Source organism: Pezoporus occidentalis, unplaced genomic scaffold (assembly GCF_034315485.1).
Source record: "Pezoporus occidentalis ecotype Australia unplaced genomic scaffold, CSIRO_AGI_Poc_V1 ctg39, whole genome shotgun sequence".
NCBI classification, from domain to species: Eukaryota; Metazoa; Chordata; class Aves; order Psittaciformes; family Psittacidae; genus Pezoporus; species Pezoporus occidentalis.
The window spans coordinates 3,915,131-3,933,048 of record NW_026915713.1 but is presented as its reverse complement, the minus strand read 5'-3'; the positions used below and the strand labels follow the sequence as shown (position 1 = coordinate 3,933,048).

The following is a 17,918-nucleotide window of genomic DNA, read 5'->3' as shown; positions in this document are numbered from 1 at the left end:
ACTATTATTAAGAATACTTTGCTTCAAGCTGCCATCTGAATTAAAAAGAAATAAATGTATGATGCCTTTTAAATAGCAGATAAGAGTAAATAAGCACCCAAGAAATATCCAGAAGACATCAGAAGGGGAAAAAAAAAAAAATTAAGCTATATGATTTTCCTGAGGGAACAGTCTCAGCACAGCAGATTTTTTTTCTACTATTCATATGATTTCAAGAAAGCCAAGTTTGTCAGACCAATCATTATGACAGTCTTTGCTATTTAAGGCATACTATAACAGCAAATGCAGAAAATACTACAGACATTACGATTTGACTATATGGATCTTATACATTGAAAATACAGAAAAATGTAATATTGTATAGATTTAGAAATTATTTATAAGATTTCTACAAACCTCTGTGCCACTCAGTACACTTTGAACAGGATGAAGCAGGGCATCTATCACTGCATCTGTATATAAACATTCAGCAGCACATCCTGTCTGATCACAAAAAACTTGCAGAATCTCCATAACAAGACTTGCTGGAGAATAATTGTCTGGTGAACACAAGAAGTATTTATTTATATTTTAGCTTACACAGACATATCTGTATGGCTTATATACATGCTTCTGAATTACCATTTTGCTAAGTACTGATTTAACACAGAGAACAGAAAGAAAGGTACAGGGAAAAGGAAAAAGAAAAATCTTCACAAATAACAGACCCAAAATAAAAACTGCACAAGAAGTTACCAGGTGCCTCATTATCATTAGTAGATATGAAAAACCAAGCATTTACCTGTATGCCCTGCCAAAGCTGTCTTCGGGTAACTTGGAGAGTAATAAATAAGCTGAGTAAACAATACCAACAGATCAGTTATGGATACACGATCTATTAAAAAAAAAAAAAGAGGTACTCTGCAAATTAATGTGCAACTTTTAATTTCACAAATAAAATGGATTTTGTAAATATATGGTAAACAATTTCTTGCTATATTGAGAAAACAACATATGTACAATTGGTAAATGACATGCACGCCCCTGGGATTCTACCAAAGTATTTCATGATCAGTTTAGAAGCCTTCATCTTGCTCCCAATTTAGCCAATTGTAATTTTACCAAGTCTTTCATAAAAAAATAAAAAATAAAAAAATGGCAGCAAACATTTGAGAATACTGAATATACACAGCTGTAGGACAAAGCGCTACCTTGCAACTGCATTAAGCGAAGCAACTGGAAAAGAGACAAGCTGTCAGACAACTCTTCCTCAGGTCAGAAACAAAAATGTGTAGCTAAATGTAGGCTGGGAACTATTGCTCCAAGTTTAATGTAATTATGCTAATAAATCAGACAATTTGTGAGGAAATCATTGCTATCTACGAGGCTGAGAAGGACACTTAAGAAGACTGAGATTGTTACTTTTGTAGGGGAAAGGGAAAAAAAAACAAACATCACCAATGGATCACTGCTTGAATAGTCTTGTACAGGGAAATGACAAAAGCCTTCTATTAGATGTTTCTTCCTCACAACTGCTCTGTTGGATCTGTTAAGTCCTGATCCTCAAACCGGAAGGAAAAAATACCTTCAAACGCCTCAGAATTAGTATACAGTAGTGTTTTGAATTCTACACTGAATTAATAGAGATATTAATGTAATGGAACACTACAATCCTCAAACACTTGTATTTGCCAACCCTGCACAATGCAAATTTCGCAACAGCTTTTCCATCTCTTACCTTCTGTCCTCATTAACTCATCTGTTCCACAGGTACCACCTTTTCCTCTACCATTGTTTTTATTAATACATTAAGCTCAGAGCAATCCTTTTTAATGCACAATTAGCTTGAAAGACTGGTTTTCACACCTGAAAAACAGTTCTGGTCCCTGGATATGTCTCTCTTCCAATCAATCATATTGATAGTTCAACAGAAGTTATTATTCATACCTAGAAAGACTGAATCCCATACGAATCCAACTCCTTCAACATGAAATTAACACATTAAACATAAGGACAAAAAGCAATCTATTCAACCACATCCATCAAAGAAACTGTGCTGATGCTCAAAGTTACCCATACCATCTTTTAAGAAAGGTTTCCAGGCACAGAATTACTGAACAGAGTACTGTCCTATAAGGTCCACAATGTTGCAGTAGAAGCCTATCAAGTATGGATAAAGTGTTTCCCAACAGCTCCCATTTTCCTCAGCCCTCCTCTTACCTTTTTTATTTTTCAGCTGTACTGGAAAGAGATTTTGGCCTTGCTTATATATCAACAATCTTCCTAAAAGGCACAGTGAATGAACAAAATAGACATACTGCAATTCTTGTCCAGTGTAAGAAAAGTTTTTCTCATCACCTTTAGCAATAAAAAAAAAAAAAATTAGAACTTGATTCTTTTAGTTTACTTCACTAGTTTACTTCACAATACCTAACTATTACCTGCAACATAATATGGATCATTTTGTATATAAAGACAGACAGCTTAAGTAACTGCTGTTACTTAATCACTGCTATTAGTTCTCTCTCAAAAGACACACATACAATATTTTGGGAAGTAAAAGAACAGATAAAACGTCTTCCTCTTGAGGTAGCATACTCAAAGACCTAGAGAATGTGGATGTATGTGCAAAGATACTCACTATAATACTGATGGGAGAAGTCACTCACACTGGAATTTTTATTAACTCGTGCCTTGCAAGATTCAAAATAATCAAGACATTGCTGGACAGCTGCATTAATCTGTGAAGAAAAGCACAAAATAATAAAATACCTGATATTTTACAACATCATTCTCTCTTGTATCCAAGTACTGTCCTTTAACACAAGAACCTGAACAGCCACTTCACAGCAAATACCTCATGTTTCAGTGCTTTGGATGGGTTAACCAACAGGAGGCAAAATTTTACATTGGTCTTACTGACACAAATGACAGTTCCATCCCACTGAAGAGAACCGCCCATACAGAATATGTGACAGGATTAACACCTCCATTACTAAAGACGTTTTCTCAGTTTATCTTTGAATCCTTAATGCTTTGTATCACAACTTTAAGAACACAATGGTGTTTTTTTAGTTTACGTCCATCAAAAAACCCAAATTCAGAATAGAGGTTTCATGATGTTTTTTCATCCACCATTGCTGTTTTATACAGGAATTAAGAAATAATAATCCTAATTAAACACCTGCTATAAAACATCCAAATTTCCTCTTACTCAGAGCTGGTCACATACCCTTCTTTGCATTTAACAGTAAGTAATTTAAGCAAAAAGAATTTAAAAATAAATTTTGAAAATCCAAAAGGCTTATCTAGCTAAACAACATGGAATAGCTCTGACAAAACAGAAAAAAGAAAAACACATATTCAAACCACAATGTGCAGAGCAGGAAGTTCCAGATAAAGTTACAGATAAATTTACCTTGGGAAATACTTACCAAAGATTTGTATTTCTTTTCCAAAAGCCTAAGTACCACTGCTCTGCTATAATACGCATGCTAAAATGACAAAGACAACCTGATGTCAACTTCAAACATGCTTTATTTTTTAATTAAAAAGTAAAATTATCTCTAATTCTATTCTATTAGGAATCCCATGCACAGTACATATTCAATGTATTGAACTCCAGATTGTGTAAACCAAATTATACTCAACTGAGTCTTTTGTTTGCAGTATATTTAGGATGACAAAAAAAAACATCATTAAAATAATATGTAGCAGAACACACAGTAAGCAATAACCACATTGAAATGTTAGGTTACATGCTTTGGCATAGCCATGTAACTCCTAAACTATACTATAAACTATTTTAAACATGGTAGGTTGGAAAAAGCTCAAATGTCCTCTGGAGTTTAGCAAGTTGTGTGGGGTGTATGATATATGTAACTGTAGTTTCATACTCATCATTTCTTCCAGAAAAATACTTGTATCTTTTGATGGCTGTCAGTCAGTCATGACAAAAGGGACTGAAGTCACTAAGTGCAGTAAATTCTCAGAAATCTTATGAAAACTATTGACTGAATAGAAACAGAAGGAGACAGTAGCATTAAAGGGCAAAGGCTATAAATGCCTGAAAAAAAAAAAAAAACAGACTTCCTTAATTACAGTGCTCATTATAGGTTGTTATCAGGACACAATGGATCTGTGATAGCAACAGTCATAAATCAAACTTTTCAAAATACATGTCGGACATGAACAAGTCATGGATTGTTGGGTTGGAGATTTTTTGCTTACCGTCCACTTTTTAAACCATACTGCTTTGATATCTAGCAAGGCCAAGAAGTAGACTGGACTCAAAAAATCTGGAGAGGCAGGATGAGTAGGCTCATGGATTACTGACAAAAGTGAGAAGGTAGTATCTACTACTTCTTCCATGTACCTTATGACACAAATAGAAAAAAAATAGCAGAAATCAAAAATTACATAAATCCTTCTACCAGTAATACCCAGGGAAAAAAAAAATCTTGTAAAACCTTGCTGTTCAGATAAATCATAAATATCAACATCATCTTTAACTTGATCTTGTAAGAATATTCATTCTCTGTATTATCATGAATAAAACTAATATTAACATACTCATGCATTCTCCTAAATTATTTCATGTTTTGTAAGTACCAACTACTACACTTGTCACTTCTTAAAACATCCAAATTATTTTTGTTAAAAAACACCTGGAACATTTCAAAAGCTAAATATGCAGCTTAATATGACCCATGACTACTCCTATATAACTTCACTATTACACCACTGACCAGTCATTATGTATCTTGTAATTAACCCTTTACTAAGCAATTACATGCATCTAATTATATGTCAGAAGTCATTAAATTCAGAAACAGTGACAGATTTTTGCAGGTAACATACTTTTCTGGATGCCGAATCCAGGAAGACGGAGCTTCCTTTTGGTACTCATTTAAAAGGCGGACCTGAAACATAATTATTAAAATTTAAAAAGAAATAATGCATGAAGTTTTAGTAATGATAAAAAAAGGTACAGAGAATTTATTTATACCTTTCTAAGTAAACGATCTATATCTGGGTTAGATACATCCAGACCAGCTGAAATACGGAGAGAATATTCTCCAGAAAGAAAATAGAACTCCAAGTGTTTTGCTAAAAAACAAGAGAAAAAAAAAAAAAAAAAACCTCCATGAAACTAGTAGTGATACAGACTATACTGCACATGAATCATGAAGTCTTAAATATAATTAAATGTACATACCTAAGCTTGTATACACATCTCTTGTCATATTAAATGGAGAAGAAGAAAAGGCTTTTGCATAGAACCTAAGAATTTTCTCCTAAGGGAGAAAAAGCAAGCAATGTATTAAACAGTCATGTAACTGTATATTATTATTGCACAATAATCAATATGTAGTGGCATTATTCTTAACATATATAGCTCTGAGATCCACAGATGTTAAGCATAGTTCATACAAATACACAGGTTCGGACAACAGAAACCTCCAGTCTAAAGGAAATTTTATTTGAATACTTTAACTGACAGCACCAAAGTCTCACTACAATACAAATAACTAGATCAGGGTATTCTGCTGTACTTTTCCATTAGCATTAATGTTTTTGTGTTATTAAATATACCAGTGACTTGTAACTAGCACTGTTTTAAAAGAGACTGTATACTTTCTACGATGACAGAGAAGTACATGACAGCAGCTGGGGCAACTTTCCTATTAATTTGGTAATCACTTTAAAATTCAAAGAAATTTAAAAAAAAACACTTAATTGGCATAATAAATAATCTAAAAGCAGTTTAAGTAGGTGCTATGTTTTTTCCTCATCAGGGCCTGTGCAATATTACCACCTATCATTTTCACCATGGAGCACATACCTGACTTAAATAGGAAATATTAACATGGCATGTTTTACAGAAGAATTTTGTCAACTTTTATTTTTACATGTCTGCTAAAAGATATTCAAACCTCTTCATTCCCATTAAAAGATTCACAAGTATTCCAGTCTCTAAATATTCTGAAATTTGAAATATTGAAATCCTGTTGTAATCCTTTAAATTAAGACCTACCGATATCATACAGTTCTTTTACTTCAAAAAGAGTTTGTGACACATAAATAACAAAATGTCTTCGGACACTGCTGGACTACTCATAACATATATTTAACTTCTGAGACCTCTTCAGTACTCTCTACTATGGCTACACGTCTGATAACTAAATACAGAACATTAGCTTACACTGAATGCAGCATCAGGATCTGACAGACACATCGTCAGATGCTTACGCAGATTTGGCCAAGTCTCAGAGTTCAGTATATCAGAAGGAGGGGCAAAGCACAGTGTCTGCAATGCTTCTTGGCGAACCTGATGTGGTCAGAAAGATAAACACCACAAATCCATTCACAGCAACCTCTCAAATATTTAATTTACAATATAATTTGGAGGAAGGAAGGAACAGGACCCAGCTGTACAACAGATAAGGAATTCCAGAATAGTTACCTTCTGCTACATTTTTATAGCAATTTAGGCAAAACACTGTATCACTGAGATAAGGTTTAAAAAAAAAAAAAAAAAAAAAGCACATATTTGAAGAAGTAACAAAACTATTTCATGTAAGTTTTCAATGCTGGGTGCAAAGATTATGTTCTACTTTCTGCTTGTACTCAGATACATTTTTATCAGGGTATATAGGAACTATCACCAAATAACACAAATGTGCCCAGCAGCTCTCCAAAACATCAATACATTGGAAACAGAGTTATTAGACACTGTTTTACTGACGAATTTCATCAGCATTATAATCTAAATAATTTCAAATAACTTTTTTTTCTGTTTGTAGACAACTGTAATCTCTAGCAATTCATTTCATATTACTGAAACAAACTGGAAATTTTAACAATATTTAATAGTATCAGTCTTTCTACATGATTTTCTAACAAAACTTGATCACAATGTTTATACCAATCCCAACCTACCATGCATTTTTCAACTGGCAGACAATCCCAAATGTTATTGAGACAGCATTCTCAAAATGATGCTTCTAAAAGCTTCAAAAATATCAGCAGCTGGTACCGATTGACAGTTAGAGACCCAAATTAGTACTGCCACTGACAGGAAAGCAAACCTAACTTGGACTTTATATATTCCCTCTGGCAGTAGCTTGTTAGCAAATCAGCAGGAGGTAACACAAAGGACAACATGAAAGTTACCAAGGACAAGGGACACATATACAGGAAAATAAGCTTCAATAACTTTATCTCAGACAGAACAACCTTTTCCAAACTATAAATGCCCATCTATAGGCACATAAACTCCCAACAAAACAAAACAAAACAGATACTTGCTACAACACTAGTTTTTGAAGCACATGGTTATGAACAATGAAATACTGCACTGCAGAGCAGTTGCTGCTGCACTGAAGCCAAGAGATACAAACCAACAAAGACAAGATTCCACTTCGGTACATATAAACTCTTATGTACATAGTCTGTTTTCCAATATGCCATAAATATTCATCATTAACATTTTATTTCTGCTTTTAAACTTACTTCCGTAGGCTGAATAGGGTCAAGCCTTTCTACAAGCAGCTGCAATTGCTCTTGACTCAAGAACGTATAACTCTGTAATATATTATACAATGATCATTAGTATATTTCATTAAATTGAACAGCAGAAAATTAAAATCATCCCTCTTTCTGATATCTAATTTACTTTTAATAATTGAACTTCAACATTTATATTAATTTAACATTAAAATCAACATTCTAAATGTCTTCTGCCATTTGTCCAAAGTTAAATTTACAGCAACAGAATTACTGTTACATAGTTTACTTTGCTTTAAAGTTTCCTCTATCTTCATAAAATCCCTTGTAATAATTCTTTCAGTAAGCAATATATCTTAGCGCAGTACTCTGAAAATAAATTGCAGAAGTAAAATCACAAAAATTTAGATGACGTATTGCTTTTACCATTATTTTATCTTTTTATCTGCAGTACTTGCATCTGTACTTTAGAGCATATGGCCATCATATTAATCTCATCTAGCATATGCTATCTAAAGGTTAGATAGCTAGCATACGCTTAGTATTTCAGTGTGAGAGAAAGGTAATTAATCAGTCTTGGGATATATACAGCTGCTTTCAGTCTCCACCAACAAACTGAACAATTTTGCAGTATCATGCTTATTTCGTAAGAGAGAAAACACATTGTACTTGGTTGAGTGAGGAGTCACTGTCGGAACAGTTGTCTGTGTAATAGCCACTCCGACGTTCTTTCTTTGTTTTATTATCCAGCTCCTTATTATGCATCCGATCTTCTTCAAACTTGTTAATCAAAGATTCTACCACAACCATCATGACATTCTTCAAGGCATGCATCATTTCTCTGTATCTTCAAAGTAAAAATTATTTTAATATTAAAGAGCATAAGAACCCCCAATTAAAAAAAAAAACCTCTAAATCATGAGTAACTGAATATGCCATAATGTTACTTAGACCCAAACTCAGTGAATTTACAGAAATGAATGAAAACCAAATGCAAATCCAAAATGAGCAACAAAAGATACACGTACCTTAAATGTTTAAGATTACTATATTTTTGAGGTTTTACATATTTCCTAGAAATAACAGCTGTATATACTAAAATCCATCTCATAAGCACTACAGACCACTGCTTTAAAGAATCACAGCAATTATTTGCCTATGCAAATTCGAAATACAAAGCATGAAAATTCAGTAAGATTGCTACCAGCCTCTGTATTCCAAGGAATAGTTATTTTAATATCCATGGGAATGTGAATAAAGTTGGTAGGGAAGAGATGACTGAGAAAAAAAATTTAACTGGTACTCACAGAGCTTTTTTTTTCCCATTTACGGCTTCTTTACTAAATACAGTGTTCAAAGGCAACTAATCTGGACTATAGACCCCTGTGGTAATATGTTGTTTTGCACATCTACTTACTTCTGGCCATCTGACAGCCTGAGTCAAAAAATCTTGGATGATTATAGACAGTTGGTCTGCATACCAGTTCTTTGGTATGTTCATTACATGGACAGCACTGAAGAAGCATCTTTGGTTCATAATAAATTCAACAGGTTTAGGTCATAGCTCATAATCTCAATTCCAGAGTGAGATGAAGCAAGACAAATTACAGTGTAGGGTGGGAATATCTGAACTGCTTAGCACTGGATTTTGAAAGCAAAGAATCGCTTTTGTCACCCACTGCTTCAGAATTTATTTTTTCAAAACAAGTTCTTGCAAAGAAAATGGAAGAAAAAGGCCGAGAAGAAACAAAAAAGTGAATTACATGTATATACTCACTCTTTTGATTCACGGGTCTTCTTAGTAACATGTTGGACAAGCGTGTCATAGCCAGATACTTCACCCTGACTTTGAGCAGAAATACATTTTTCTGTTTCTTCTTCAATCAGAGATCCCACAGTACTATTTATACATTTCCTAAGGTATTTCACAAACTCATAGCTGCAACAAATATACAATAATAAAATGTAACAGATTTCCTTAAACTCACGATCAAACATTTTCAACATTACATGTGCTATCTTCCATCCCAGCAGACTTGTTACTTTAAGGTGAGGTTTTGTGACTTTATCAGTGTAAAAAAAAAAAAAAACACAATAGAGTTTGATTTTCTTCAATATGGTCATTATCAGAAACAACCATACAATGGTTTGGGTTGGAAGGGACCTTAAAGAACATCTATTTCCAACCTCCCTGCCATGATCCAATAGATCAGGTTTCCCAAAGCCCCATCCAACCTGGCCTTGAACACTGCAGGGATGGGGCAGCCACAGCTTCTCTGGGCTACCTCTTCCAGTGTCTCACCACCTTCACAGAAGAATATCCCCCTAATAATGCAATTTAAATCTACAATATGAAATAGTTCCTAATTTCCTTTTGCACTTCTTTTAAATGAAAAAGTCTACTCAGACAAAAGGTTAAGGTTTTGTAGACAAAAATCATAGAATATCAAAAAATCCCAAATTTAAAATTCCACAAGAATCTTACTTGGGGCATCCTGAATATAACACTGCCTTACGGTATATCCTTCTGGTATTACTATTTATGCCATTGCATATGAAAGGTAACACAGAAAACACAATTTACAAATTCTAGCATACAAGCACGCTAGAAGGTTTTCTAAAAGGTTTATGAAAGTCAGTATGTCCTGACAATATACAGAAGATCGTACTCAAACTAACTGTCTGTGATTACATGTATGTCTCAAACATAAAGAAATTGGCACTTAAGGCTCTTACTAGATAATAACAGAAACTAGTTTAAACAAAAGGATAAGCATTCAGGGGTTTCAAAAGAGAGACTATCACTGGGTTCCCTGTATTAGCTACAGAAATTGCTAAAAAATATTGCTCATAATGTGTAAACTTTTTTTTTGTTAGTCTTTCAATTTGTTCAAAGGACAAGACAAACACACACAAAAAAGTAAACATACATAAACAGTAGATGAATCATTGTATTTTCTATGCATCATTGCATTTTCATTACATCAAACGCAGATGTGCAGCTACTTTGTGTTAATTTGGCTAAACACAGAATGAGAAAAATTCAAATAAAAAGTTCACCATGTAGGTACAAAGTCCAAAGCTGTAAAATGCAAATATAAGTAAAAACAACTGTTAAAACAGGCAGCAGCTTTTGCCTGTCTTGTGTGAATATACATAAACAGACTACATTCAAGATATATATAAAAAATAAGCATCAAATATTGTCTCGTATCAAGATACATAACTTTCTTACTGCATTACCTACCTCAAGTTCCATCAGGTATAACAGTTCCATCTCCCCCTTATTTCCATTCCTACATCACTTTTTATTCTCAATGAAAGTAACAGAAATACACCTCAAGAAAGATGCAAACGTTTCATTTCATTTATCTTTGAGGCTGTCTTTTTACTTCTGCAATAATGAAACTGCACATGACTCTCCACTGAACAAAAGCTTTCATAAAACTTTCTCCTATTTGTTTTATCACAGTAACATTTTCAGGGCATACATTTTTTGCAGTGACTGCTTCACCCTGAAATACACAGCAATCACATCACTATTCATTCCCCTAAGTTTGTGTCTCGATGTTGTAGCCTTGATCTTCTGCATCATTCTTCCACCTTAAAAATGTTTCATAACAAATAAGTGTTTCAGCAATTACAGAACTAATTCTTCACATGTGGAATCAAATAGGGTTTACAAAGGAAGCACCAGGGAAACAGGAGGAGAAAGAAAACAAAAAAAAAACCCAAACAACAAACCCAAAACTAGTTGTAGGACTTTTAATTTAATGAAAAAATACAACAGAATACATGCTACTTATATAGTTTAAAATCCTGATTTCCATCGCTGCACATAAATTTTTAATTTTATTCAACTTTCCTTTTTATTAGCTTTCTGAAGATCTCATGCTTCCCTCTTTTCTACATCATAGTGGGAACAAGGGATAAAGGCAGGTCTCAGAATCTGATTAAATTTCTGAGGCAAAATAACCATGAAGCAAAGAGAGTGCTCATCAAAATATTGCTCTGAACTAGCAAACTGGACGATCCTAAAGCACACACTACTGATAAAGACATTTGCAGTGTAGATGGATGGGCTAAGGGTCAAAGAGAAAGTTTCTTAATGGTCTTACTAATAAAGCACCACATGATCTCTTTGACCTTCCACAAACACCAGCCTATACTGCCATGGGTCATGAACAAGACTAGAATAACTCCAGAAAAATATTCCAGCAGCAGAGAGTAATACTCACATTCTGCATGTAAAGCATCACTCGGTTTTCCATTAAATAAAAGTCAAAAGCTTTTCTTATAAAAACAAAGAATCCTTAGGATGACCCAAGTTTTTAACATACCAGAAAGATTAATGGATGCCATGGTTTCACTGTTCTGAAGTGGAAAGCTGTATACACACTGTTTCCATCAGCTGTGGGCTTTACTTCCTCATTCTGGCTATTCTCAGAGGAAGAAACATTGACAGAAGTAATTTCACCTTTTTTTTGTTGTTGTTCATACTTTTTTACTGCATATATCCTCCTTTAAATTGCTGAGGTTTCATTTTTTTTCCTTCCAAATTACATGTAATTTTCAACTTGATGTGTTTAATTAACCTTTTTTACTCTGATGCTTGTCACCTAGTAAGACTGCCAACAAAGTGGCAGCTGATACAATTCGTAATACAAATTAAAATTGAGCTAAAATATATTTTAAAACATTTAGCATCTTCAGAAGATACAATGCCACAAATGTTTTAAAATTATAGTGAACATTTTAGATAAATAAGCTCTATTTCATTTATTTTCACCTAACTTCTATCACTGACAAAGTAATGGTAAAAACTAGATAAATTTAAGAGAACACAGATTGTGCCACTTTTGGGGAAAAAAAAACAACAAACAAAAAAAACAAACCCACAACAAACAAAACTGGTAGGGAATCAGCTTTCTCAGGAATCAGTTCACAAAATTCTGGTCTTCACTAAAATGTCTCCAAAGTCATTCCAGCTTGATAGTCTCTTGACTTATCATAAATGCATCCTAAAAATCTCCCATGTGTAAAAAAGTAAACAAGTTAGAATACCATGGAAAGGGAAGAGGAGTGTGGGCTCCAAAAATCTAGATTGCATGTAAGTGAGGTCACACTGTCATGTCTGATTTAACATGAGTGTGACAGGGACACATTTCTGCTTTATTCAAAACATAAATTAAAGAACAACTACCTGTAAGATATAGAAGGATTTGGTAATATAAGCCAGACAGATCAAATGTGGAAATAGCCTACTGAAAATTTTACCTTATTTTGGGAGGGGAAAAAAAAAATTAAAAAAAAATTGTCTAGCAGATGTCAAAAATACTGCCTGACAGCCTTAAGTGAGATTTCTCCTTCCTTCTCTTCACGTGTGCATTTAGTACATTACATGTCGACATGCAGAATGGGCTAGAGTAAGGCAGTTTTGCAAGTTCCTCTCACAAACAGCTGATCAGTTACTATTACATTAGAAATATACTACCAAGAGTGAAAAAGAGAAAAAAAAAAACACCACAAAAAAGAAATCTGACAAAATTAATTCATTCTTTACTTTAGCATCTTTTGACAGCTGGCTTGTGACAGGAATGCCTATATATAAAAATACATACACATTCACACTGCAATATAAATTGTAAGCATTTCCCAGGAATAATATAATTCAACACATTTCACATCCCTTCAAAATATTAAAAACAGCAAAAATAGTTTTACTTGTGAAAATTCTCATCTGTTTCCTCCAAGTGCAAGAGGATCTCTTCTGCACGCTCTACTGATGGGGCTCCAGTGATTTTTTCCTTCACACTCTGCAGCAACTGTCTAAGCATAGACTGTAACTGAGCTTCATCTTCACTTGTAAAGCGAGACATCTGTATAAAGCAAACATAGTAACAAGCTTTCAGAGCTCCCTCCCCTCAAGATTCTAAGAAAAGCATAAATCCTTAAATTGCCACTTTTTTCCTGTTATAAATAACAAAAAATATTCTATCAAAAGACACAATTACAGACAGAAAATATTTGATAAAAGCTTATCTTCAGACTAACTGGAAACAAAATAACCAAATCAGTTTTCATAAAGCTATCTTAGTACAACATTCTTAAATGAGATACTGCATTAAGAAAAAACTGATTATTCCTTTTTGTAGTTGTTTAAGGACCTATCAAATAGGCACAAGATTACACCATAATTTAAAAAAACAAAAAACAAAAAACGATTTTTACAGATGTAATGATGATGAGAAACCTCTACATGTCTCTCAGCTGCTTCTCATCTACTGTTACTACCCAGTTCTGACTTTTGGATCCTTCTCCTCAGAGCTGCAGCCCATCACTGAAGGTGCTGGCAGCTTTTGCAAGGACCAGGTGGAATAATGAGAACAGTTTAATTTCCCTGCAGTAATCAATTAAAATGACCCGGCAAGAGTCCTGTCAATTTAACCCTACAGCTACTGGGAAAACCTGGGAGAAGCAGCAGCAGCAGTGAGAAACTAGAGACATCTGCCAAGTTCAGAAGACTGTCCATCAGCTTAATTTTCAAAGGTTGAAAAAAAAAAAAAAACAAACCCCACCACCCAAACATCCACTTCTGTCATGGATTAATTAACCTAAATTTGTTGCTTAAACTTCTTTATATGCCAAAGAATACTTTCAACCCCCAGGGGCAGTTCCAGCTTATATATTTCTAGTCTATTTGAGGAAGACTAATTTAGAGACTTTTATTTTAAAAAGTCAATCAGACTCTCTCTGAATAAACAACATGAACACTTGAAAGAAACAATATAATAAATCACTTCTTCAGATTTAAACACTATTAACTAACAAAACAATCAAGGCCATGTAACACCAGCTGGAAAATTACCCCTTTATGAAAGCTAACTTCTCTGTGAGAAGTAGCACAGTTGCTGAACATTTTACTTTGACCAAACAGAGTTCAGCATTAACTCAATCATCTTACCAGAAACTGCAATAAAATAAATTAAAAAAAAAAAAACCCACACATAAATCCCGTGTAACAATCTTAACTCCTTGATTTACAGCCCTCTTTCTTTTAGAGTCTCAAGATATTTAATCAAAGTCAATGCATTTTTAGGTCTATATAAACCAGTCTCATAAGCCTTCTATTTTGACCTTAGCACTGGGTAATATCCTAATCCCCTGCAAAAACTTCACTTAGTATTTTGGTATAACTAGGCATTTTTAAAAGCATAAAGTATCTGGATGCTAGCTGGCAACCAGTGCAAACACCCACTTAAATTGTTCATAAAGACAAATAACAAGAATACTGCCGTTTCACCTCCAGTTTGTTTTGAAAAGACTTATCCAACTTCTGTAATCATCAACACAGATATTGATCTTAAAATTAATTTGTATAGGTTTGTGACCTGTTGAGTTCAGGTTTTTATAGCCGTTTTTTCTCTGCAGACGTATCCCCCATTCTGTTTCCAGGCAAAAGTCAAGTTATTGTTTTCTCCCTAAAAAACTTTGCCCCAAGCCCAGTTTGTGCTGTCTTTCCAAGTTCAAATTCATTTTCCCAGCACTGTCCCACACCTGAAAATCCTGCCCCAAAACCCATGGGATGATTCAGAAGCAGCAGGTTGTGGGCAACGTTTATCTTTGCACGAGCTTTTGCTTGAACAGGACTTTGAACAAAAGAAAGTGGTAATTTTAGCAACAAACATACGGTAGCAGTTAATAGACATAAAAGTAGTGTGAGAATTCCCACCCCCTCTTGATTTTTATCATCATTCAACTGCGCATCAGTTTTTGGCAGCAACCAGATTTCTAACAACTCACGTACGAGAGCAGCTTGTCTTTTAAAGTATTAGGAGAAGCTAAGCCTGACCAGGTCCTTCTCTCAACGCTACCTCTAAAAGCACAGAGGAGGTACGCCACGACATCTTGAACGCGCTCAGCCCCAAGCGCCGGATGAGAACCGCGGCTGCTTGCCAAGAGCTCTCCGAGGGGCGCTCCGCCCGGCCCGGTTCGATCCGGCCCCAGGGCCCCGCAGGACCAGTTCCGCCCAGCCCCAGGCTCCGGGGGCCCAACTGGGCCTCGCGGCTTGCGGAAAGCAGCGTCACCGTGCACGACCCAGCCGTCTCTCTGCCTCTGCCCCTGCCCCTGCCCCTGCCCCATCCCGAGCGCCCGGGCCGGAGGGAATCACCTTGTGACAGCGGCTTCCCTCCCCGTCCCGGCGGCCGTGCGCCTCCCGGGGCGGCGGCCCTTAGCAACCAGCGGCGCCTGCTGCTGACTCTCGCAGGGCCCTTAGCAACATCGCGAGAGTCCGGAGGGACGCGGGAAGGCTGGGCCATTGCAGGTCACCGCTAGTTCCACTCCCGCCTGCGGGGCAGAGTCGCGCCGCCGTCCTAGCTCAACGCGAGGCTGAGGTGTCGGCCCTCGCTGGCTCCAAACCTCGCCTGTACTCTCGGTCGCCGCAGGGGCGGGAAGAGTGGTAGCCCCAGAGGTCCTGCGGCAACCGTGTGGAGCATGAAGCTTCTTCGTTTGCTGTGCACCGGCCGTTTGGCTTTCTCGGACCTTCATAGCGTGCCTTGGTGGTTTGTGTTTGCCAAATAATGCAAAACGAAGATGCCGAGGTATAGCACTAACCTGGGAAAGGTTGATCTGCGGTTTGCCCTCTTAGCACTGTGATGGCATATTCTGATGACAAAATTACTAAATTCTTATCAGTTATTTTAAGTGGATGAATTGTAATTATTTTTTTTAAAGAAAAAAAAAAAAAACAGACCAACATATATTTGGGAGTCTGTCCAATTAAAAAAAAAAAGTTTAAGAAATGGTCTAATTATGGAATTCACATGCCATTCACATGCCCCTCCCACATGCGGGAGGGGATTGAGGGGATTGAGTAACCTTCATGCATGTTGTCAAGTGGAGAGTTATTTTAAGGGTGATTACAAAGAAGACAGCTCACCTTTTTACAAGGAGGCACATGGAAAAGATGAGTAATGGGCACAGGTTACTCCTGGGGAGATACTGACTGGACAAAAGGAAGATTTTTCACAATGAGATCAATCAGCCATTGGAAGTGCTGTCCATCAACAGTAGACACTTAAGATTTAGGTGGACAGGATGATGGGACATCTAGTCTAGGTCATGCTTTGCCTAGAAAGGTCAGACCAGGTGATCCTTGAGGTTCCTTCCTACCTGGTAGTCTACAATTGTATGATTTACATCGTGAAGTACCCTGCACCCAGGTAATGACAAGGGAAAACCCATGGCGTAGATAACTGGAACATTGATCGATAATGATCCCCACCCACCCAGCAAAACTCTAAACATTCAGCTGCAGATAATTTGGCTTTCCCTGTCTTCAGACTGGAATGTCAGGGCTCGCCTCTGCCCAGCCCTGGTGGCCCGCAGCTGCCTGTGTGGCACAGGTTTTCCAGAGAAGTCAAAGGAAAACACTCATGCTGTTTCTTCCAGTTTACATCAGCAGAGGAGCAGATTGTCTCAATAGATTGAAGCATGAATGGCAAGGTATTTTCCAGTGCTCTTCAACTCTCCATCCCCTGCTGAAATGAAGGACATATTACAAAAACAACAAATAATATTTTAACTATTTGACAAATAAATGTGTAACACAAAACAGCAAAAGCATTTTTATTTGAAATCATTTCCAATTAGCTTAGCTATAGCAAGCCAGGAATGAGTTCCAGTAAACACCGGTAATGATGTTTGACAGTGCTTCAATGTAATGTGACACACCTATTTTTTCCTTTACTCCTTTTATTTTCTAATGATTTTGATAATGTCAGTAATGCTAATCTTTCATGAGGACATGTTCCTTTAAGTGTATCTGTAGCCCATTCAGTTAATAGAGCTCTATCTAAGTGAGACGATCCAGCCTCTCACAGAACTGCTAGGACACTGGGGTCAGGCATGTAAAATGCAGTATTTCTATTGGAAAATGATGATTCAAAAACTGAAACATAAACCTGGTAGCTCCTCAGAAACAAGATTTTGATCAGTTGGAATAGAGTCTCTGGGGTACCTTTAATGATGTTGCCTCCAGCACTTTGAAGTGGTCGGTGCCCTCGGGTTCCTGCAAAACAAAAACTGGAATAATTATCTGCTGGCTGCTGCATTCACCAGAGCCCTGTTAGCTCAGCTGTGTACTCTCCATGTCTTCTAAGTGCGCTGTTCAGAATGGGCTACAAGTGACAGCAGGTTATTCTTCATCCATGCCAGGCTCTTATTTCACAGGCAGCAGAGCACCTTACTCCTTATCTGTCCCCATACCAGATGAGAAGTGTTGCGGTCCAACACTTCTAATTGCTCTGTTGCTTCACAAGCACTGATTCAGGTGACAGTGCCTCAATTCATGACTGGTATGGAATAAAGGAACTCAATATACATAACATTCAGCATTCCGAGTCCTTACTGAAAGAGCCTCCATTTCAGCA

At 36.2% G+C, this 17,918-nt stretch overlaps 1 protein-coding gene across 6 annotated transcripts in view; it reads right to left on the bottom strand.

Moving 5' to 3' along the window:
• TBC1D32 (TBC1 domain family member 32) overlaps window positions 1-15,805 on the bottom strand; it is an 81,997-nt gene extending 66,192 nt beyond the window's left edge. Inside the window, exons 1-15 of one of the 6 annotated variants that reach the window (XR_009967351.1) lie at window positions 15,659-15,805; window positions 13,213-13,367; window positions 9,266-9,427; window positions 8,158-8,335; window positions 7,495-7,566; window positions 6,185-6,310; window positions 5,198-5,276; window positions 4,988-5,088; window positions 4,840-4,901; window positions 4,210-4,354; window positions 3,414-3,473; window positions 2,621-2,720; window positions 2,200-2,337; window positions 782-874; window positions 397-539 (exon numbers count right to left, since the gene is read on the bottom strand). Coding sequence is in view for 4 of the 6 variants with exons in the window: in XM_062632413.1 (XP_062488397.1) it covers window positions 397-539; window positions 782-874; window positions 2,200-2,337; window positions 2,621-2,720; window positions 3,414-3,473; window positions 4,210-4,354; window positions 4,840-4,901; window positions 4,988-5,088; window positions 5,198-5,276; window positions 6,185-6,310; window positions 7,495-7,566; window positions 8,158-8,335; window positions 9,266-9,427; window positions 13,213-13,367 (1,614 nt within the window). In the remaining 2 variants the exon portion in view is untranslated. Of the gene's footprint in view, window positions 1-396; window positions 540-781; window positions 875-2,199; window positions 2,338-2,620; window positions 2,721-3,413; window positions 3,474-4,209; window positions 4,355-4,839; window positions 4,902-4,987; window positions 5,089-5,197; window positions 5,277-6,184; window positions 6,311-7,494; window positions 7,567-8,157; window positions 8,336-9,265; window positions 9,428-13,212; window positions 13,368-13,719; window positions 13,961-15,295; window positions 15,319-15,658 lie in introns of those variants that run through there. The other 5 variants (XR_009967350.1, XM_062632413.1, XM_062632410.1 and 2 more) reach the window with 5 other exon arrangements.
• Between the last annotated feature and the right edge of the window lie 2,113 nt (window positions 15,806-17,918).